General features: G+C 39.2%; 2 protein-coding genes across 3 annotated transcripts; one reads left to right on the top strand and one right to left on the bottom strand.

The window, feature by feature from the left end:
• Nucleotides 1-9,218: 9,218 nt before the first annotated feature.
• calca (calcitonin/calcitonin-related polypeptide, alpha) lies at nt 9,219-11,087 on the bottom strand. Of its 2 annotated transcripts, none has more exons than XM_085355043.1 (3): nt 11,002-11,087; nt 10,586-10,717; nt 9,219-9,381 (listed from the first exon to the last, which is right to left on the bottom strand). In XM_085355043.1, the coding sequence occupies exons 1-3, from the start codon at nt 11,085-11,087 to the stop codon at nt 9,219-9,221; spliced, it is 381 nt and encodes a 126-aa protein (XP_085211169.1). The 2 variants fall into 2 exon arrangements, with proteins under 2 accessions (XP_085211169.1, XP_085211159.1); XM_085355033.1 differs by lacking the exon at nt 9,219-9,381 and adding an exon at nt 9,794-9,971.
• A 9,605-nt stretch (nt 11,088-20,692) lies between these two features.
• Nucleotides 20,693-23,460, top strand: cyp2r1 (cytochrome P450, family 2, subfamily R, polypeptide 1). Its single transcript, XM_085355019.1, has 5 exons — nt 20,693-20,976; nt 21,709-21,850; nt 21,956-22,588; nt 22,706-23,035; nt 23,194-23,460. Exons 1-5 carry the CDS (start codon nt 20,758-20,760, stop codon nt 23,409-23,411), a joined length of 1,542 nt encoding a protein of 513 aa, XP_085211145.1. The 5' UTR covers nt 20,693-20,757; the 3' UTR covers nt 23,412-23,460.
• Nucleotides 23,461-24,233: the final 773 nt, after the last annotated feature.

The raw sequence follows: 24,233 nt of genomic DNA, 5'->3' as shown, positions 1-24,233 counted from the left end.
TGCAGCAGTTTATTGGAACATGTGCAAACAAGAAATAGTTTTCAAAATTCTGCTGAGCTTGAATGTCAATAATTGGTGTGACCACTTTTATCAACACAGCCTGAAGTCTCTTAGGAAAGTGTTATTGTAATTTCTTTAACCCGTTTTCAGGAATAGTTCTCCAGGCTTCTTGAAGGACATTCAAAGCTCTTCTTTGGATGTTGGCTGCTTTTTGTTCAGTTCTCTGTCAGAATGATCTCACATTGCTTCAATAATGTTGAGGTCTGGGCTGTGGGGTGGCCAATCCATGATTGATAATCTTACACTGTGTTTTTCTGTCCAGGTATCCTTTTACTTCATGCTTTGGCAGTGTGTCTTGGATCATTGTCATGCTGAAAAATACAGCCATTGTCAATCAGAAGTCTCATGATACTTTAATGTGTTTACACTTTCATAATTCCATCAACCAACAAATATCAGTACCAGTATCAGTCAGGCTTTACATAACAGTTCTGTATACCTAACAACTGGCTGGCACACACAAGAAAATATGTGACTGTTTCAGCATTAAAACTGAGTGCCAGTTTTGTATCCAGATGGTGTTGAGACAAACGTGGCAGATGCTTGTCCCCAGATGCTCAAAAGTTGTGGCATCTCAGCTCCACTGAGACTTTGAACCAACTCGCACACCCACCCTCATCTCCCTCATTAGCTTTGATTGGGAGTTTACACATGGCCACTCACATTTATGAGTAGACCAACTCTCCTCTGTCTAATCAACCAAGATATGTATGATTCATAAATGCTCAGGGGAGAACTCTAAATGTAAGAAAGGTCATGTTCAGATTTATGGTTCTATAAATGTAGAAATTCTGAAATTCTCCTCTTCTATGTATATTATGTTAATTTTTTCTTTCTTTCTTTCTTTCTTTCTTTCTTTCTTTCTTTCTTTCTTTCTTTCTTTTTTTTAAACATTATGGTTTCCTGCTTCTTCGATACTAGGGTTTTTAACCAAAACCTCTGATTTAGACATCTTCGATTACAAAATTCTGAAAACATGGCAGTACTTTTTTCGTCATGGTGGGGCTATGACTACAAGTTTTCTTGCCTATCCTGAAGAAGCCATCCAGAAAAAGAAGAAGGATGTCCATATAGCACAGCAAACAATATTTGTGAAAGCGTTGGTTGTTCTAAATAAGAAACTTCTCATTAAGCAAGATAGAATTTATGAGCATAGTTGTTGTGGTGCAGTGCACAAAAGTCACCAGTGCTCCAAATCTCTGAAAATATCAGCACATTAGCCCTCTATCAGATTGCCAACCTTACCAGGGTGAACCCGCCTCTCACCCAATGGCAGTTGGGACAGGCCCAGCCCCATCACAACCCTGATAAGGATGAGTGGAAGAGAATGGATGGATGGATGGACAAAAATGTTGAAGCAGGAGTTTAATGGCACAGATTTCCAAGGCCAAACAGCTCCTTTACGTGTAATGTTTTGGTGGCCTAGTACTTTTTTCCCAGTAAGAAGTATGTATCAAGTCTCCAGCTGAATGATATTGACTTGGCTGGCTATAAATGATCCCATTATTAACACTGAGTAGTGAGTTGTTCATATATACTCTACACAATCAGCAAACACCACATATCCAGGCCTAACATTATGTTAGCAGTTCAACATTTGTATTTTAATGTTATACCTTGACATGATGCCAGAATATATTTAGACAAGGAGGGAAAAAACATGTGCACACATTTTGTCAGCTATTCTCCATAAACACGCATTTTCCACTATTAATATTTATTTTAATGTTGATAAATACATTTAATATGGATTGCAGATAGACAACAGTGAGTAACACTTAGATTAGGTTGAGTTTCATTCAGCTGAGTTACCCACCTTTTCTCCATTTTGTATAACACCCAGTTAGAATTTCACAATGTTCAGAACCAGACAGCATACACGGTGCATATTAGTGTCTCTGTACACCACTGTATATTCACATAATAATCTCCTGTTGTTGATATTTCAAGTTTAGAAAAGCACATTCTCCCAAAAGAGACACTAGAATCAAGAAGTCAAACAACTTGTACAACAAACATGTCAATTAGCCAAGACTAGCAGCCATGAAGTTAAGGGTCTGTTACACAAGAACGCTTGAGAAATGTGGCAGTACTCTAGGGTGCTGTTAGGTCTGGAACAGCAGGTTCCAGGGGATATCCTTCATTATGAAGTAAAAGGACAGACTAACTACTGCTACAACACAGTAACCGTAAAAGTCAAGGGCCTAATCTCAGACAAATGTGACTAAAAGAGCAAAAGTCAGATTTATTGAGTTTGTCACTAATAATTACAAGATGGCTAAATTTAGCCTCGAAGGAGGACACAAGTAAATGATGAATCAACATCATGCTTCTTACTCTGGAACAAAGGGCTGCAGAAACAGAGCTAATGGTGAGACAATAAGATTTTTTGTCAAGGTTGCTCAAGTGGCTAAAACTTTAGTCATTCTGATCTATTTAAATGAAAAAAACACTTTCATTTTTTTAAATAACACTTATCCACCAAAAATTACTGACCCTATGTTTTGGTTTAGCAAAAACAAACGAGTAGAAAAACCCAATGAGTTAATTATCCAATCAATGCCTACTGTACATGAGGCACAGTCCCGCCCTCTCCCATAGAAAAAGCTTAGGGATTGGCTTTATTTTGTTTTCGGTTTGTTTTCTAGATATAGCGATATACACACGCATATATATCCGTCTATATTGTGCATATTTTTTACATGGATTCTCTTATACAACCAAAGGGCAATATTTGATATTCAAAGCACTGTTTTTTGGGAGTGTTTTCTTTGCATCATCCTGGTACAGTAAGACACAGTAATCCATGCCCCGGCTCCAACCATACCGGCCACCAGTCGTACACCAACAAAAAAAGAGCAAACATCATCGTTAAATGTGGGCAAGCGAAACCAAGTTCAGAGCAAGTCACCTTCCTACTAGCCTTGCACTATCACAACCTTAGCCTGACATCAGAACATACAAAGTACACTCATATCTTGACAAGACAGAAAACATTTTCACTATCTTGTAAACAATTATGTAAGAGTGTCATAATTTGAAATCAATATTTGCCGGCGAGAGATAAACTGAGAATACTTAGCAAGATACCGCTTTTAGCAAGTCATGCTTTTGGGAGTTTCTGTTTTTATGATTTTTTTTGCTTTGTTATTGTTTTGAACATGACAACGATGATTTGACAAACATAGCAACGCTACAGAGAAAGACATTCACTGAAGCTCATATCAATGGGGCAGCACTCTAGTGATAAAGGTGAATTGATATTTAGTTCCTAGATCCTCCTCTTGTGTAATTCTCTCAGTGTGTACTCCACATTGACATAATGATCTGCATCATTTAATCCAGGTGTTTCTATGTCAGAAGACCTTTCAAGCTGTCTCTATCCATAATAATTTGCGCTTCATGCCACATTATTAAAGCATTACTTTCTTTTTTTTATAAAAGTATGTGAGCTCACTTTTTATATTAATGTGGTTAGGCTAATTTTTATGGTCCTATAATTTTTTTCCAAGTTTAGATAATTTACCATAAAGAAAAAGCAGGAAGTGTACAAGTGTTTGTTTTTTTTATGACTGGCTCTAATCTGCTGCTAAGTCTGTTTCACAGCGCTGGAATTGCAACCGCTAGAAACACAGATCAGAAAATTGATCGACTACATTTTTAGGCTATTTAATCACCAAGAATATTCCATCAATAAAATTAATTTCACTTTGATGTGGTGAAAAACTGTTGAGGTGCCCAAATCCTTTAGTAAGCTATGGGACAGAGTCAAAAATGAACACACTAAGTAACCTGTAATGTTGTAAATTGCATCCATTTTAAAGTTACGGAGCTCTAACGTAGAGCTGTCGCGTTAAAAATAAACAGCAGCAGAGAGCGCACTCAGGGGTAAAATATAAATACATTATGCACAGTGGCTTGTGATGATCATGAATTCATAAGATTAACACCACTATCCGTAGCATTACTCTCTTATTTACAGCATCACTGTTGCATTTTGCAACTACAAATTTTTTTGTAATCTTTATAGATCTCTATCAGCCGCTCCCTTATAACGTCTGACTGAAGCAGGCAGGGTTCAATAGATCAATTCTATGCAGAAGAAAGAAGAAATGACTGTCAAACGCCCCCTTTTTTGCATAAGCATGCACACAGGCTGAAGTAGAAAGCCTGGGTTAACAGAAAAGTTGATAAGTGTGCTTAACAAGGTTTCAGGTTTTGTCAAACCAATTAAGAGAGCCTGGCAATGTTGAACTTCCTTTACAACAACTTCCTTTACAAGAATGCATATCAACATGTACCACCAACCGCCATAGAATAGGTCTATTTTTTTTTTATGTATTCTACTCTTTATTGGGTAAGGAATTTGGTAACTTCAAGGACATTAAAACTGGCCTCCCCATCCCTCTCTGTGAGGTTGTGGTACCACATAGATTTATCTCAGCCAATAAAAAAAACGATCAGGTTACATGACAAATAGTAACATTATTGCATCTGACCAATCAGCAGCGGCCCTGAGCATTTGAAGACTTCACTGTCCTTCCAGAATTCAGGAAACTGGGTTTTTGGCCCATGCCTAACCCCACATCTTTATGTTTATGATAGCCTTTATAACAAGGAACATTATATATTAATCGAAAGCCCTGTTCACCTAAAACTGGGTCAAATGATGGTAAATCAATATTTACACCAGATCCATGAAGCCACATTTGTGTTATTTAAGTTTACAGTAGAACTCAACAGTATATTTGATGTTGCCACAAGTTAGTAGAAAATTATATATGGATCCACTTATGCACATTGTCAAGCTATAAATATTAAAATATGTGCTTTTGTTTGTTTTATAACCATATGTATGTGTATTTTTTTATTATACTCAAATTGCATATATTGGTATTTGCTTTTTGTTTATTTTTTGTGAGTTTTATTTACTGCTAAAATTGATTTAGTAGTTCAATATTTCTGTTTTATTTAGTTTTGATTGAATTATGTATAAGAAAAAAACAGCTAACACCAGTAGTTAAAACACTATTTTTTTTACTTCTTGTTAAACATTTACGATTTTCCATGTCAATTTTTTTGTTTGTTTTCAGTAGATCTACACTTCACTGTTACTGTTTTCCTTCAAAGTTGGATTGATATTGACTCAAAAATGTACTCTTTTCTCTTGCAGCTGTCTAGTCGACTCTTTAATGAAAGCCTGCCCATCAAGTACCATGACACAGAATAGCACAACTGGAATTTGGGTCTATATGCACATGCTATGTTGAAGAAATGAATTTAAATCTTTGAAGAGAAGTACATAAATGTTTAGCCACATTAATTTACTGGAGATTATTGCCACCTTATATCAGCTTCACAAAGCACTATGAAGCTGTTGCCTTGAACTGGACAGAACTTCACTTTGATTCTTTATTGATGTTATACTGTATTTGTCAAACTTGCACATGTGAGTCAAGAAAAATGTTCCAAAACGTTCCTTTAAGTTTATATGTCCTACATTTTCACATACACACTTTTTGGGAGAAAAATGTTTACTCTACAGAGCCATGAACTATATATGTTAACTTAGCTGAGCTTGAGCTTGTGCCTCCCCCCCCCCGGGAAGGCACAAAAGTAAAAAGAAAAACCAAATCTTGCAATAAATTCCACTAGCACACTAAGGTTAAAAATGTGAAATTCCACGTATTTCTATAAAGGGTTAACATGTTTCTGTTAGCAGCACATTTTTGCAATCTATTTAAAATAAGTTTACTACCTTTGGGTGAAACTTCCCTCCCTCACAAGAGCAAGGACTATTCTTGGGTCTTCTTGGGCCTTTTTATCCCACCTCTTCACAGCATTATCTTTAACTTATGGTACAGCAATTAAGTTAGAACTTGCCTCCTCCTGGTATGATGTCATTACTATACAAGTAAAAAAAGTTAAAAAAAAAAAAAAATATATATATATATATATATATATATATATATATATATATATATATATATATATATATATATTCACCTTAAGACTTTTTTACTTTGTCTGGGGAAAATACACTTCTCTAAACCAAACAGAAGTTTGGTCCAAACTTCATAGCCTGCTGCAGCTAGCTTAATTCTTTAGCAGTAGCATCATGCTAACATCTTCATAAGTATAGGCTCTGATGGCAGCTCTGATATCTTCATACCAGGTCAAGGATCAACATTGCACCTGACCAGTCATGTTGTCTGAGCATTTAGTTAGCATTAGCCGAGATGTTAGCTAATGCTATTAAAACTCACAAGTAAACCAGCATGAGTAATCAAAATTTGGCTAACAGCAAATTTAATGTGTATTCTAGAGAAGAGGGTTTTTTTTTTATAAACACGTATTTTAAAGCCAAGACTTCAAAACAGTGGACCAGTATTAATTTGATGATAGGAGTAGCATGTGAATAAAAAGTCTGACAACAATAAACCTACCCAACTCCCATTTTTTTCAGCAAACCGACTGATAACACAAAAGCAGCAGTGATGATGACGCTGGCACAGTTTACAAGAAGGCTAGTATGTACAGACACACACAGAGACGGTGAGCTCAGGTAGAGCTAAAGACAAGGTGTTTTTGGCCTCTAAGACAGTATTTCCTGCAAGCACATATGTAATAGGGTGTACTACACATGTTAACTTCAAGGTTTTTGTAACAATTATCATATTGAAAGTGAAATAATATAAAATGAAGGCTTTCAGTGAACATGGTCACTGTGGTTCTTGCTGATACTTTTCTGTAGATCTTGGTTTCAACTGGTGGTTTTCTGAATTCTACTGCCTTGCTATCAGCTCGAAGCAGTCATTTCTTTTTCCTGACTTTTTACCCAGAGAACCACTGCTCACTGGATATGTTCTCTTTTTCAGTACACTGTTTCAGTTTCTTAAATACTAAGACCAGCCCATTTGGCACCAAAAGTCATACTCTGTTTAAAGTAACTTAAATCAACTTTTTCCTCATTCAATGCTCAGTTTCCACTTTGGCAGGTCATCTTGACCAAGCCTACTTGCCTACATGTATTGATTGAGTCCCTACCATGTGTTTGGCTGATTAGATAGTAATGGTTAAATAGGTGTGCCTAATGAGGTGGCCAGTCAGTGTGTATCAACACAAACAAAAGCTTTTCTGCAATTTATTGCCACACAGTTAGCTAGTTCTTTCTTTTTTCTCAAAGTCTGTCAACTTATGTAGAGCTTTATTTTTATAAGCATGTTTACTTAATTTCTAACGTTCCACTTAGACCTACTCAACCCGTTTAACTGTTAAGGGAAAAGCATAAATTTTTTTTTTGGATGGTTTGGTCTGACAGAAACGCCCTCTTCACTAAAAGTACATCTCCTTATTCTTAAAGCGCTGTCATTATATTACAACAACTTTATCTGTGAATTTAGTAATATAGCTCAATTAGACTAAAACTTTAAAAGGTTGCTGCAGCTAAAGTCTGAAAAGAAAAAGGCAGAAGTCTCAGAGGATTAGATCTATATGATCAGGAAAGGCCAATCGGTTTTATTGTGGACGTTTGCCAGATGATGCCATTTTCAAAGGCAATTGATTGGTTGGCAAATGATGCTAATGTAGTTATGTAAGTTATTTCTCACCAGAATAAAATGTGAACCGCCAACAGGAAAGAAATAACACAAGTGTTGTGCTTGCTTTTGTGTCACATGACAAGATAAAATGAAATAATAATGTATAACTCATAATTCAATACTTACTCTTTAATTAAGAATCAAGAGCATAGTTTCGTTTTCTCAACATGCAGATTCATTCGCTGTGGCGACCACAGGGAGCAGCTTCCGAAAGAAACCAACTTCATATTTTTAATACAACTTAAATTGCACCTTTTTAAAAACAAATCAACATTTCTTTGTACATTTCTTTGTCCATGAGTCGATCAACAACACAGTAAGACAGTAGAGTCTAATGTAGCTAAAATACAATTTATTCCTGCATTTTACATTTGTATTTTTCACGATAATTTAATTAAAGTGTTTTACAGCAATCCACAAGAAGGTGAAGGTGGTTTTAATGTAGATGGATACATCAGCACAAAATAGAAGCGCAGCTGAGCCACAGGCTGAGACAGAAAGAAATCCACTCTATTTTATCCTATTGAGTTACCTTTCTGTAACTGTAGTTATTTCTCTGGTTTTAAGCACAGATTAATCATCAATACTATGGAAATGTTTGTTAGCCTGAAAACAAGACATCAGTCAGTGTTTATGAAGTGTGTAAATGGATTGATGATGAAGTTGATGTCACCCAAGGAAAGAGGCACTTTGTCCTAAAAAAAAAAGAGAAGACAAAACAAAAAAGTTTATCTTTTCTGAACTTGCAGTGAATCACAACACGATGTATAAGATCCAGATTTTTGCGGTGAATTTAGGATTTTATATCAGACTTTAACAATAGAGTGCAAAATAAAATAAAATATGACTAGATTACAGAAGTAGATTACACCAAAAGTTAATCTTCTGGAGGAATTAATACATTAATGAGTTTTAATACGATTATTCTGACACACTAAATTTGTTTACTCCCTCTCTTAGTCTAAGGAGCTTGGAAAGAAAAGCGTCTGGACTTCTTTGAGTTGCTTGAAGACGTTTCACCTCTCATCCGAGAAGCTTCTTCAGTTCTAATTGAAGAAGCTTCTCAGATGAGAGGTGAAACGTCTTCAAGCAACTCAAAGAGGTCCAGACGCCTTCCTTTCCAAGCTCCTTAGACTACGATGACCTGGATGACTGAGAACCTTCACAGACATACTCCCTCTCTTATACTTTATTTTCAGCTCAATCTCCGATGAGTTCAGCCGTAAAAGAAGTACAGAGCATGGAGTCCATGTAAAGACGGACATAGCCTCTCACTGGTCAGTGAAGTCCCAAATTTCAGACGTGTATCTGCAAGTAAGACCTTAAACCAATCAGATGGTACATCGGGTGAACTGAATGTTTTTAACATAGACTTTATAATGCATACTGTATATCTTTTGTGGAGTCAAAAGAGTTGCACCCTGCTTGCAATTAGAAAGAATGCAGATTTTAAAGAACTTTTTATTGACTTCATTTTTCAGATCAGCAAGCTTTATCCATCTTTTACCTGCAGTCGATTGTATCCAGTGACTACATACCGTTTATCTGGCAATGTGCTCACACAGAGATGAACCGCTTCCGTCTGCCAAAAGCCTGGGCACCAACGTTGGTGGGAACAAAGTTGCTGTATCCAAGTCCCCCAGACCGACTCAAATAGTCTGCTAGGCGGTGGGTTACACAGGTGGCTGTGTTGCATGCCCGCTTTTGTGCTGTTGCATTGCTTGTAAGGAATAGAAACAAGACAGCAAATTATGGTATTCAAGATAAGACTGGAAACGTATGTGACAGACATTAAGCAAACAATACAGTCTGGAATTGTGAACACCAAATTAAAGGCACTGAAAAACTGCTTTGAAGTAAAATATGAATTTATTATAAGAGAAAAATGCCAGGAAAAAAATTTACATAAGAAAATTTTTTTGTAGAATTACTACAACTTTATAGGTGATGAAATCTTCAGTTTGCTGTCTAAAACTAGTGTAAGCACTGCCATTAAGCTCTTTAAGCTTTTTTTGTCCCTTTGTTTTAAGGTGGTCATACAATACATACAATCCTATACATGTAAACGTATATATCTGCAAGAAAATGTTGACTCAGATAAATGTAACATAAATGGGCTAGCGCTGAGAGCTTCAATTGTAAGAGTTGCTGTAGTTTTCATATTTCTCAAATAGACTTCTCTTCTTGCCGGGTGTTTCTGCTCCCACGTCAGTGCGAGGATGGGTTTGTAGTTTGTGAATATCCTGGGAGAGTTTTCCCAGCACACAAGTGCTTAAGCCTGTGCAGCGCTTAGACATGGGTCTATCCAAGCTGTTAGAGATGGAGACAAACATGCAAAAACAGGCTTACAGTAACATGCAGATAATTATTACTATTTACATGCAGACATATGGGGTTTTTTTCCTGAAATGTCATGCACCAGCAGAAAAGCTTCAATTAATATTTCAAAGGCATGCTAACGGTTTTGAATGCATATAATGATATCTTATTAACCAAAATAGCTTATGCATGTTTTCATGCTATTGGTATAATCTGCTCTAAGGCTGGCTATCATGCATGTTCCTGTATGTATGACATCATGCTTTTCCAGTGTTGCGCCTATTCCAGGCCTATTCCTGTTCCAGGCATGTCATTTAACATTCAAGAAATGAATGGATGAATGAATAATTGCTGTCCATGCATTAACAGATAATGAAAATGTTTACAGATCTCACTCTATACCTTATTAAGTAATAAACACAAAGTTGGAGCTGTTGGGCTTATCCAAAAGTGTAGTGTAACAATATGATAGATAGATAGATAGATAGATAGATAGATAGATAGATAGATAGATAGATAGATAGATAGATAGATAGATAGATAGATAGATAGATAGATAGATAGATAGATAGATAGATAGATAGATAGATTAAAAAGAGTCATACTTGTTCCCATCAGCTGTTTGTTGGGCTTGCTCCTCTGAAGTTATCTGCATGAACTCCTTCATAGCTCTGAGCAACCTTTGGGCGTCATCATTTGATAGTGTGACTCCATCTGACATGGATTCCTTACTGGTTCTGAAAATACACATTCAATTACTGTACAGTGCATTGATCTCTCAGGCTCTGCCAATGCACTTGCTCATAAATTATAGGTGTTGTCCAGCGTAAATACAATAGCGCACAAAGTAAACCAAAAACTATGTGAAGTGATTGTTTGTTTGTTTTTTTACTGGAGTACACTAAAGTAGCAATATTTCATTCAGCTTGCAACATGTAATAATGTATGTAAATACAGATGATTATCGTACTTTTTAAAGGTCAATATTTTATTTTCATAGGAATAATAACACAGTTCTCACCTAGTTGGAGCTGCCTCTGAGACATACATCTGGCAAATGATCAAGGCATAAGCAAGAAAAAGCGTCCACAGCTTGAACATTATCATTATTCACTGTGGAAGACACATACAATACAAAACAAGGTAATTAAATATGATCAGGAAAAGGTTTTGTGATTTGTTTTGGAGGGTTTTCCACATATGCTCACAAGATTTTCTCTATTCCATACATCCACAGCTGTATGAATCCCCTTTCTCTCTCACACACTCACTGCCTTTCTGCTTGAAGTCCTTGAAGTTGCGGAGGAAAGCAGGAGAGTTATTAGTAACTGCATGTTCCCCCAGAAACTATACCACCAGCTTTCCGTGTTAGCAAAATTAACAGCAGCAAACCAGAGACATCCTAACAACATCACACCAGTGGGTGCCAGCTACTATCCGATTTACCCACCTTCTTAAAATCTGCTGTTTCTAAGACTGACAGCACATTTTTCAGTAAAACCAAAGTAAGCAATCTTTTCTCTACTTACCGTACAAGATTTTTCAGCTGTTGAAGGTTCAAGTGATGGACCTACTCGTGGATCTGCTGAGCACTCCCACAGTACACGCTTTTATATATGTTCCCTATGGGTTTCAGCATCAAGTGAGTGAGCACTCAACGGTAGCTTATTGGCCAATCAAATGCTTTACCTCAAACTACCAGCCAATCAGAAGTCCTTTGTCTCTTAAAGTAAGCCAACAAAAGTGCCTCTGTGCAAATGACATCACTACACAGTCAAATTTACTGTGCTGTCAAGTATTTGTTTTTTGTTGGTGGTGGAATTTGCAGTGTAGTCAACCTTTAACCAAAAGAAATGTGACTCTTCTGCATAAAATTCATCAACTGAGTGCTTCTTATGCCAATCAGAAACATTATCAAAGCAAAAATATGGCTCTTGAAGCCAATTTTAAACTAAAACTCTAATTATAAACCGCTCCAGATCAGGTTCAACATATGATTAGTACTAGTTGTTATTGTGAATTAGCTAAGACAAAGGAGAGTGACCTTTGTGGCACTAAGAACTCCGACTTTAGGTACTGGACATTGTTCAGGAGAAAAGCTAACCCTGACACTTACAAACAGAAGACTGACAGTGAAAACAAACAGGAAACAGGCTGTGCATGACACAAATGTATGATAATGTGGTGTTCATAGATCCCCCGTACTGTTGGTTACTGAATGTGAACAGGTTTGAATGCCATCTGCAGAAAAATGCTAAAATACCTCTAAAAAAGACATCTTGATTATCTATGACTTAACAACACAGCTGATTAAACATTCTAAACAATTTACGTTCAGTTAAAACCTCACACATTAGTACTGATAGCAAGAAAATCTAAGACTCGTAAGAATGCATAATATGCGTCTAAATTGATTTATTATCACGGTAATTTATTTTTCTACCTCCTGAACTGCCAATCAGGTTATCTTCTTCTAGCTGATCTTACGATTGACCTGGCATCATGAGGTGTAGAGAAATACTGAACACAATGATGTCCCATTTGACAACAATTTAAATGTAATGCTGTAAATCAGTGAATCTGGAGTTAATTTCTTAGTTGTGTTAGCTAGTTAGGCAGTTGTTTAATACATGGAAATAGCATCACAGTGAGATACATCGATCAGCTAAACCTCCTATTTCCTGGTATCCATCCTGTTTCTCCGAGCTAATTACTGGGCTGTTGGTCTCTGGCCATCTTCTAATTCCTCTTATGTAATGATATTGGATGAGGTATCATAAACCATCCTGCCTCCTAGTTATTTTTTGCGTCACATGGAAACTCATTAGAGTAGATGAGCCTTTTAGTACTATTGTGCAGACCTGCAGCCTCTTATACCAGAAGCACTAAATTAGTTTCCCCCAGCTCCACATGCTGTCAGAAACTACTCCTGAAAGGCTGAAGCTTATGAAAACGAAAGACTTTAAAGCAAGCAATCCCATTCACAATGACTAATGTTAATTATCTTGTTCTCTGCCAAGACATTTTAATTATATATATATTTATCTTTTAGGTAACTGCTCATCCCCAAGTTTAAGTGCAGCGTTAGCCAAGTAGAGCACATAATTGAAAATTGAAGGGCATGAAAATACAAGAATCTGGAATTCGATGTTACGTCTTGGTTTTCTCAAAAGATGACAGTTAATACCGAAGCCAAGAGTTTTGTAATAATGATGTAAATCTACACTGAATCATTCCCAACTCAGAAAAGGATGTAAGGTGCCCCCTCTAATAAGCCAAACAGATCAAATACATATTGTATTAGCATGTGTATAATTAAGTATCATTCACACTGTTTTGGACTGACGCTTAGAGCCCCAACTGGCCACTATCTGGTTGACCAGGGACACCAAATGAGGCAGAGAAATTACATTCCAAAGGGAAAAGTGCATTGTCAAGATTGCAATTAGCTCACAATATTCACGTTCGCTAACGTTAAGCATGATTTGGCCTGGAAGATTAATTGAAACACAGGAGAATGTTCATGACAGCTAGGGCAACATTAGGCTCGGCGCGGTGCTCATCACTGACAGTCTCAGCAGAGTCACTGTGAATGTAACTGCTCGGAAACAGAAGTAACTCTAGTCTTCACAAGAATTATTCTTTCCAAACTCCTAATGTTTGCTTATATCATTATTTGTGCAGGCACCATGAGGAAATGACCACATAATGAACAAAAATTGCTGAACAAAAATTAAGTGAATTTGAATGTATGCATTTTGTTAAAGAGATGGTTTCTCTCTCTCTTTTTTTTTTAATAATAGGCTTATATGCAAAAAGTAAAGCTGCACTGAAGCATTGAGCACAACTAAATAGGCCGTGAGTATAACATGTTTAAATATGTTTTAAACCCATGGTCAGAAATCAAATGTCAACCTATCCTGTAAGAGCTCAAAAGTGAAAAAACAAAAAACAAACAGTGGATAAAAGAAATATAACTGTAGAAATGGTGTTATGCAAAGTCCTGGGAAAAGAGCAGCCCGAGGAGGACATTTACAGATTGCTCCGTATCTTCAAATGGAACATAAAATTCAACTTCATGGAATTATAAACACAAAGAAGTGAAGTATGCTTCAGCAGAGGTACTTCCACCTGCTGCTCTCCATTAGAAAGCTAACCAAACTCAATTTAACATTTAAACACCTGCCCAGAAGTTGCAGAGGGATTACAAGAGCTCTTGATGTTCCTGCCAGCGTCATTATGTTGTTAGAAAGACGAGGTTCTGGACAGTATTAGCATTAACAGAGAAGGCCAGTTATTAGATTTTCCACATGCACTTGATAATTCCGGTCATCCAGATGGTAAATAATTTACTGTAGAACCAGAGTAGTCAAGAGTCCCACCCAATTAAACTAGCATGCATGCACACAGTATAGCAAAGCAGGAAGAGCACTCCACAAATAGCCTCATAATATGCAAACTGATGTTTCCTACAGCACATATGGTAACTGCATTGATATCCTGTATACTAGACATGACTAAAATCTCTCCAGGATAGGGCTATATTTATATATATGTATATATAGTGGTGGCTACCTCTTTAAAAACTTTTCATAGTATTAGGATCTTGGGTAATGTGCCATAAACTCTTTTTTTCTTAACTCATATGAGGTTCTGCCAAGATTTTGTGGGACTTCACATATCAAGTAAAGTTAATTTATTTTATAAAACTGGTGATGTGAGAAAATGTATTGTTACATTGTTACAAGTCTGTGTGAGAAAGTAACTGTTGAACCAGACCTAACCATTTTTATGCCCTCTGGTGGTCATTTTGGGGCTGTTTATACACGGGCAGCTATACTAATTATGACATTTTTCTTTTCGTCTCCTTCTCAGATATTTACTGGCACCCTGTAATGCTTGTATGCTTGTGGCATTTGTTGTTTTCTACATTTTCTACTAATAACATTCGAATTTCAGACAAATATCTTTGAAATAAAACTGAGTCTGCTTTGTCTGAATCCAGTGTAGGCTTTTTGAGTGTCCGTATTAAACATCTGGCCACTCTTGTCTCTTCTGTTTTGATTAATCCACTAACAAGGTACAGTAAGAGAACATGAGTTTTGATTAGATTTGACAGATGTTTAACACACCCAGACTAGTCTTTGATTCAGGGAGATGGCAGGAAGCAAAGACAAAATGCAAGATTCTCCTTATTATGTAGTAGTTCTAACAGATCTGAATCAGAGAGCTCTGCAGAAAAAGGATTTTTTTTTAATAAAAGAAAAAAATACCAGCTGTCTTAGCAGGAAGCAATGGCAGGGTAAACAACTTCATGTGTAATGAGGAGTCAATCAGGACAAACTTGTCTAGCGGTGTGGCCAGCAAATTTTAGAAGTATTTTGTGTCTATAAAAGCTATAATGACATAATGTGAGACCTATGTACTTTTACCAGGTAGGTTATTGTTGTTTGTTCCCACTTAGGGCTTTGTTTTATTAAATATAATTTCATCAATCATTGTTTTATTGTCCTGTCCTAAAACATACACATCCAGTAATCCTGAAAAGATCACACATAACTTCACAAGTTTGGAAAGTGGCACATGCCTTCAACTTTACCCTCTTGAATTAGTCCATGACCTAACCTTTAATGGGTTGAGGTAAAAGAACCTGCAACAGATTACGGGTGTCAACATTTATTTGCTTTAAAACCTGGTAACGTACCTGGACTCCTCAGTAAGTTTGATGAATCCAGAAGCACTCTGTGAGCCGTTAATTTTACTATCAGTGAGTTATGATTACACAAGTAAAAATGAAAATGTAAAGAATGCTAGTACAGCAGCTATCATTAAGACAACTAGCTAAATAATCCATCAAAATATTAAAAGATTAAAGATTATTCTTATTTTTGAAAACAAAATGATTTTTTGTACTAATATGGGCAAATAGGTTGACACTTGAACCTAAAACTTGAAGTTGCTCATTTCCTTATGGGTTTTTTGTTGTTCTTGTTTTTGTTTTTTTTGTTCCTTTAGTTCATTACCAGGCCTCTGGAGAACTTCAAGACATGTTGAGGAGGTAATTTATCCATTTAAATCAGATGGGTTGGACCAAGCACACATCTAAAACCTGCAGAACACTGGCCATTGAGACCTGGAGTTCCCCACCCCTGCTTTAGCACAAAAGAGGACATGGGTAACAACCAAAATATAAAAAAAAATAATACCAAAACAAAAAATACAAACTAAAACATAATGAATAATAATAATAATCATAACTATTATTAATAGTTATGAGTAGTTGGTGGTGTCAGGAAATTACATTTCTGTATCATGGCACTTATTATTACTAAAGTTTTACACTCCAACTTCAATCATTTGTTCTCATGCTTTTTAATAACGCACGAGTAGCCTACCTCTTCTGCTCCTTTCACTTTGTTGAATGTGGATTCCAGTGTTGCCATTACAATTGATTTAAAATATCAATGCTGACTTCCTTGCTTATATTTCTTGCTGATAAAGTCACTCTATCAAGCTATTGATAATGTCTCTGTACTATGTGTTCATGGTTAAGGAGTACCCCCTCATTCAGATAAAGGAATACTCCTGTTATCTACAACAAACTTCCAGTCACATACTCAATGATGCTAGACCCTGATGTACAGCCTGTGGTCCGTCCAGCTCACCGCATCCCCGTCGCGATGCAAGAAAGAGTCAAAGCTGAACTTGAACGCATGCAACGCATCGGCGTTGTAACACCAGTCACCGAGCCTACTGACTGGGTGTCCTCAATGGTGGCAGCACACAAGAAAAACAAGCATGAGATCAGACTGTGCATAAATCCAAAAGACCGCAACACACCACTGAAAAGACCCCATCACCCAATGCGCAGCGTTGAGGAAGTGGCAGCACAGATGTCAGGAGCGACAGTGTTCTCAGTGCTAGATGCAAAAAACTCCTTCTGGCAAATACGGCTTGACGAGAAATCCTCAATGCTGACCACATTCAGCACCCCATTTGGGCGATACAAGTTTCTGCGGATGCCCTTTGGTATCAACTCAGCCAGTGAGGTGTTCCAGCGCTCCATGGGACAGCTGTTTGCCGGTTACCCGTGCTCTGTCATCGTGGATGACATCATCATCGGAGGACACGGAGTGGCCGAACATGATGCCAACCTGAAAAAAGTGCTGACACGTGCTCGAGAGATCAAACTCAGGCTAAACCCTGACAAGTGCAAATTTCCCCTAGATCAAGTGTCATATGTGGGCCACATCTTCACAAGGGACGGTCTAAAAGAAGACCCCTCCAAAACCACAGCAATAGGAGCAATGCCGGTGCCCACGGATGTCACGTCGCTACAGCGCTTCCTCGGTATGGTTAATTACCTTTGGAAATACATACCGAACCTTGGTGAGATTGCCGCACCCCTAAGGAAACTAACCCACAAGGAGACTGCGTGGTGCTGGTTCCCACAGCACCAAGAGGCTTTCGACCACCTCAAATCATGCCTCTCCAGCCCGCCAGTATTGGCGTATTACAACGTCAAGGAGCCAGTCACACTGACATATGATGCATCATGCTATGGGCTGGGTGCCGCGTGTTTGCAAAATGGCAGACCGGTGGCCTTCGCCTCGCGTGCTCTCACTGACACAGAGACGCGATATGCTCAAATAGAGAAGGAGCTCCTCACTGTGGTGTTTGCCTGCACGAAGTTCAAAGATTATGTCTATGGCAAAGCAACAATCATTGAAACCGACCACCAGCCCCTGGTGACCATAATGAAAAAGCCAATCCATGCCGCCCCTGCCCGGCTCCAGAGGATGTTACTGCGACTACAGAGTTACGACATCAGTCTGGTCTACAAAAAGGGGAAATACATGTATCTAGCCGACACCCTTTCAAGAGCCCCGCTCGCCCCGCTGTCACGCTGCCCGGTTGAACACACTGATTATGAAGTGATGACAGTGAGCTACATCTCCACTGCTTGCCTGGAGGAGCTAAGACAGCACACAGCACAAGATGATGTGCTACAAGCGCTCAGCACAGTCATTCAGCGAGGGTGGCCCAGCAGAGAGAGCCAAGTACAGCCCGCTCTGGCTCCGTTTTTTCCATATAGAGATGAGCTCAGCATGGAGGATGGGATCATCATGAAAAGCCACAAAACTGTCATTCCCCAGTCCCTGCACAAAGAGTACATCAACATCGTACACAAAGGCCATCCAGGTACCGAAGCAACCAAGCGCAGAGCTAGGAGTGTCATTTTTTGGCCAGCAATGTCAAAAGACATCGCAGAAGAGCTGCTCTCTTGCACTGTGTGTAACAGCACTAAGACACATCAGCAGAGAGAACCGCTACAACTGCACCCTGTTCCAGCCTTCCCAAGGTCAACGGTGGCTGCTGACATTTTTACCTGGCATGGAAAACAATACCAGGTCCTTGTAGATTCCTATTCAGGATGGATTGAGATTGACCTTCTCCGTGACTTGACCACAGCAGCGGTCATCTCCAAGCTAAAGAGACACTTTTCAGTTCATGGCACACCGCACACGCTCCTCACTGACAATGGCAGACAATACACTAGTCAACAGTTTATTGATTTCGCAAAACAGTGGGACTTCACCCATTCAACCAGCAGCCCAGAGTTTCCACAGTCAAACGGTCTTGCTGAGAGAGCGGTGCGCAGTGCAAAACAGCTCATGGAAAAATCTCACCGAGATGGGACCGACGTGTTTCTTGACCTCCTAAACCTTAGAAACATTCCCCGTGACACACAACTAGGCTCCCCTGCTGAACGCCTCATGTCTCGTCAGACACGCGCGGGCACCTGTGTGCAGCAAGCTGTTGGCACCCATTGCAAAAGACACAGGACAGATCTGTGACCGACTTCGCAACAAAAGACTCAGACTGAAGCGTCACTATGATAAGTCCAGTCGCACGCTACAGCCGTTGCAAGACGGACAAGTGGTCCGCGTGCAGACAGAGAAAGGCTACGACAAGCTGGGAATTGTGGAAAGGAAGAGCAAGGAGCTACGATCCTACATCATTCAGGTCGATGGAAGAACCTACAGGAGGAATCGCTGCCACATCCTCCCAGTGGCAGAACCGCCTCCGCCACCACTCCATGACTATGACCCTGAGTGCCAGGACACTAACCATTCTACAATGGACAGTTCCACACTCACACCACAATCACACACACGCTCAAACGAAGATTCACAAAACACATCCTCTCCTCAGCCCCAACCTGCTGTGCAGGTGCCCGGACAGAACATTGTGAACCAGACACCATACACTACACGTGCAGGTCGCATCTGCAGACCCAACCCAAGATACATGTAAATGGAAAACACTAGGATGCCTTAGGTGTAATCAGTTTGTTATCAGTATGTTGAAATATGATGCTTGCTATTTGCATTTTTCATAACTGCTGTTATGTTAAGGTGTGGGGTTACTCCGAGCAAAAAAACATTGTTAAGTTAAAGTTGTGTTAGAAGCACTGTTTAGAAACTTGTGAGTGAATTAGTTTTGTTAGGTGCTACCAGCTAAATGGGGAGGATGTAGATCATTTTGATCACCAAGCAATATTTGTTTGTGCAGACCTGCCATAACTGTGGGGGACTAGTCCAACCGGAATAGTATGGTGGGGGGAGTTTTGTTCTTCCGGTGCGGTTTGTGTGTTTTGTCGTGTGCTGGAGTACCATTAAAGTTTTACAGCGGACTAACATCGAGAGTGATTATTGGCTCGTCGCATCACACGAGAGTGCTACACCTAGAAATGCCTTTTTAACCAAAACCTTGTGTTTTAAAGTACTCCCAACATTTAAAGGAAGCGGCCATAGCCACAGTCCCCAGCTATGAATACCCAGAAACTTGCACAGAGCCTGAACCGGTACCGGTCCGTGAGTCGTTTGGTACCGGGCCGCGAGAGTTGAGGCTCGAGTGTGAAATGTATGGTTTTCAGGGTTTTTATCGGTTTTTAGCGTTATTTTGTTATCGTTTTTATCATTAACTCGGTTTTCCTGGGTCTTTTCACGTGTGTTATGAATAAATCTTCTTTTTTTCGGTACCGGTACTAGTTTTATTTTGTTGTATTTATCCGCCACACTTTAAAGGCCGGTCCGTGAAAATATTGTCGGGCATAAACCGGTCCGTGGCGCAAAAAAGTACATGCTGAACTTCAAATAAAAGCTGACAAAGAGCACGTACATCTGCTTCATTGTAATTTGGGTGAAAATTACCAAGAAGTCTTATTTTGATACATCATACTCGTGCTCTATAGCATATTCTATATCGATAACTGAGAGACATCTGCAAGCTATTCAGTTGCATGTGTCCATATGTTCACTAGTCTCTTCTACTGTAACGTCATAGATTTGAAATGAATTTAGATGAAATTAGTGTGTGACTGTTTTACATCCTCTTTTATTCACATCTTCGTCTAATCGAATACATTTACAAATGCATTTCACAACCATAAGCTCTAAAGCATGTTCACAACCAGTAACGAGAGGATGAATTGCAGTTGTATGTTGCGCTACCTCCCCTGGAAGTGAATGTATAGTTGCCAAAACTCCGTGTAATAGCCACCGAAATTCTTCGGATCATTGATCGATAGTTGAACAAAGTTCAGCCAAAGTCACACTGATTTTCTGACCAATCTTAGCCTTAGAGGCGGGGGATAGAAACGTGAAAGAAGATACATGTGCGCTTCGGTTGCTCAGAGACGAAGCCGAAGTCAGCAGAGTTGATCTGTTAGGGGAAAAAAGTTTGTTTGGTTTAAAAAAAAAAAAAAAAAAAGATGATTTCAATAAAATCGCCCTGCGCGCAGGCTCTGCTCGGTGTGGGCTGTTTGGCTTTCGCCCTCCTCGCGTTCATGCTGGTTCGCCAGCTCGTCAAGCAGAGAAGACCTCCTGGTTTTCCTCCCGGTCCATCTCCCATCCCTGTGATAGGCAACATTTTTTCTTTAGCCACCGAGCCGCACGTCTTTCTCAAGAAGCAGAGTGAAGTTCATGGACAGGTAATGCCCTTACGCGCACTTTATGAATCTAACGCTTTTACTAGTTTGCAGCGTGTACACCCACACCCACACACCAAGAGAACAAAAGAGACTCGCCTTAATGGCCTGGGAACAGCTGGAAAGCGTACAAGTCAGGGCCTCCCCCAAAACACACACACACATATGTATGTATATAAATATATATAGCGCTATTTCTACCGACCTTATATGACTCTCTTGGAAAGGTGAATAAAACTCATAATGGCAACCTGGTAGTTTGTACGTCAGTTTATTTCAGAACACAAACCATGTCACAAAGCTCAGATCATCTCAAACTGGTTTCTTGGACATGACAGTGCGTTCAGTGTACTCGCGCCCCATACTTAACAGCCACCAGATCTCAATTCAATAGAGCTCCTTTGGTGGAACAAGAGATTGACATTAGGAATGTGCAAACAAAAAATCAGAAGCAACTGTGTGATGCTATCATGTTATTGGCAAGGTTTACCAAAAAAGTGCCCACTGAGTGTGTGTATTATAAAACCGTTTGTCTCTCTATTGAATACCAGGGAACTCCTTCTCTAGTTCAGACAGCCACTTTGGAAAGAACAGACCAGCAAAGACTTGCAAATGCAAATACATTTGTCTAAAAAATAGTACATTCCTCTAACAGAGGCTTTAATGTGGATAGAAATGTGTGTGAAGATCTAAATGACTGCAGTGACTGCTAATAATGGAATTCACACCTTTCAGATTTTCAGCCTTGACCTGGGAGGCATCTTGACTGTGGTGTTAAATGGATACGACTGTGTCAGAGAGTGCCTTTACCATCAGGGTGAGGTGTTTGCTGATCGGCCATCACTACCTTTGTTCAAGAAAATGACCAAAATGGGCGGTAAGATGCTTTGATATAACAGTGAATGCCGTTTTTTGCAATCTAAAAAAATGTTATTTTGATTCAAAATGATTAAATTCTGTTTTTCTCTTCCAATGTCCAAAGGGCTTCTTAATTGCAAATATGGCAAAGGCTGGAACGAACACCGCAAACTGGCATGCAGCTCTTTTCGTTACTTCGGCAGCGGCCAGAAACTCTTTGAGAAGAAGATCTCGGAGGAGTGCATGTTTTTTGTTGATGCCATCGATGAACACAAGGGAAAGCCCTTCAACCCCAAACATCTTGTGACCAACGCAGTGTCCAACATCACCAATCTGATCATTTTTGGCCAGCGTTTTACCTACGATGATCGCAACTTCCAGCACATGATTGAGATATTCAGTGAGAATGTGGAACTAGCAGTGAGTGGCTGGGCCCTCCTCTATAATGCCTTCCCTTACATTGAGTATGTGCCCTTTGGGAAACACCAGAAGCTCTTCCGCAATGCTGCTGAGGTTTACAACTTTCTACAGGAGGTTATAAACGGTTTCTCACAGGGCAGAGTGCCCCATGCACCACGCCATTATGTTGATGCCTACTTGGATGAGTTGGAGCAGAATGCAGGCATTCAGGGGTCTTCCTTTTCTTATGAGAATCTCATCTATTCAGTGGGTGAGCTCATTATTGCTGGTACAGAGACTACAACTAACACTCTGCGCTGGGCCATGCTCTACATGGCTCTGTATCCCAACATACAAGGTCAGTTGTAGTAGAAACCCCCAAAAATGTTTTTACTTCTAATTATTTAGTCTGAGTTTGCTCTAAATTTAATGGTTATATAATCTCACCTAATAATCTGTGTTTTTACCTACAAAGAGAGGGTGCACAAGGAGATCGACAGCGTGCTGTCCAATGGGAGGGCGCCCACTTTGGAGGACAAACAGAGGATGCCATACATAGAGGCTGTGCTGCATGAGATTCTACGCTTCTGCAATATTGTACCACTTGGGATTTTCCGTGCCACGTCCCAAGATGCAAAAGTCAATGGGTACACAATCCCCAAAGGGACCATGGTGATCACAAACCTCTACTCGGTGCACTTCGATGAGAAGTACTGGAACGATCCTGGTGTTTTCTCACCGGAGAGGTTTCTGGACAGCAGCGGCAATTTTGTGAGGCGCGAGGCTTTCCTTCCATTTTCCTTGGGTAAGGCTTCGTTTCTCAAAACCAGCATTAGCTATGATTGGTTAAACCAAGTTATTCCTCAAAGACTTTCCTGTTTATTTGCAGACTTGAGATAATTAGCCAGATGCAGTGTGTGTGTGTGTGTGTGAAAAACTAACAGTTTTTTGTTTTTTTTTCAGGGAGGCGTGGGTGCCTGGGTGAACAGCTGGCTAGAATGGAGATGTTCCTCTTTTTCACAACTTTGTTGCAGAGGTTTCATCTTCAGTTCCCTCCAGGAACTGTCCCAACTGTCACTCCCAAGCTGGGCATGACCTTACAGCCCAAAACTTACTACATCTGTGCGATCCGCAGGCAGCAGAAAGTTCCCTGCTCTGGATACACTCCTTTTTACAAGTAGTCAGGTGAACATTTTCAATGGCTTGTTTAGCCATTATGTGTTACACTACTTTGCACAACAATGCAATTGCGTGATAACTTAATCACTCTGAAGTTTCAATGCATTGCATTTTTCCAAAGCATCATTTATGGCAAATACGGCTGTACATCTGATTATTTAATCCACTTTATCTAATTACTATTGCTTCTCTTTTTTTAAAATGAGCAATATGCATGTTTGCACAATGCTCTTTTTGGAAACAACTGGTGAGGCAGCAAGTGATGAAAGAACATCCTGGGAACATGAGTGTCATATTGATTCAGTTCTCTGAGCTCAGAGACTGAAATATCTGTGAACCCTGGGACAGTAGCAATGAGTAGCTTATATGCCAGTCAATGACTTACAGTATGTGCACCTGTGGCGGTTCAGGATAGCACTGGGTCAGACAGAAGACACCAGCAATTTATGTGGGTCACACAAAATGGGATGAACAGACTTTCCAAGAACGTTCGTAACACTGTGTGCTGAAGATAGACGTGGGCCAAGATTCACATCATGTTGACTGACACTGACCCCTTCTCCAGGCATAACGGTCTGTGGAAAATCTTTCTCTTAGAAAGCAAATGCAACCCTGTTTTTTTCTAGAAACTGACGTTGCAACGCTGGTTTCTGTTAAATGGTGCTTCTCAGTATGTACTGAATTTAAGTGGAATGTTAACATTTGTTTGTACTTTATTTGTTTTGTAATGCTGGTGTTTTTGAAGGAGCTTTATGCACATTAATAAAGTATTTTCTAAAAAATTAAAAGACCCAACATTATTCATTTCAAATCTATAAATCATG

Source organism: Diplotaxodon limnothrissa, linkage group LG1, assembly GCF_057381915.1.
Source record: "Diplotaxodon limnothrissa isolate DT_005_m linkage group LG1, D_limnothrissa_male_GT1.1, whole genome shotgun sequence".
Taxonomy (NCBI): Eukaryota; Metazoa; Chordata; class Actinopteri; order Cichliformes; family Cichlidae; genus Diplotaxodon; species Diplotaxodon limnothrissa.
The sequence above is the reverse complement of the archived record's forward strand: the minus strand, read 5'-3'. Positions and strand labels throughout refer to the sequence as shown.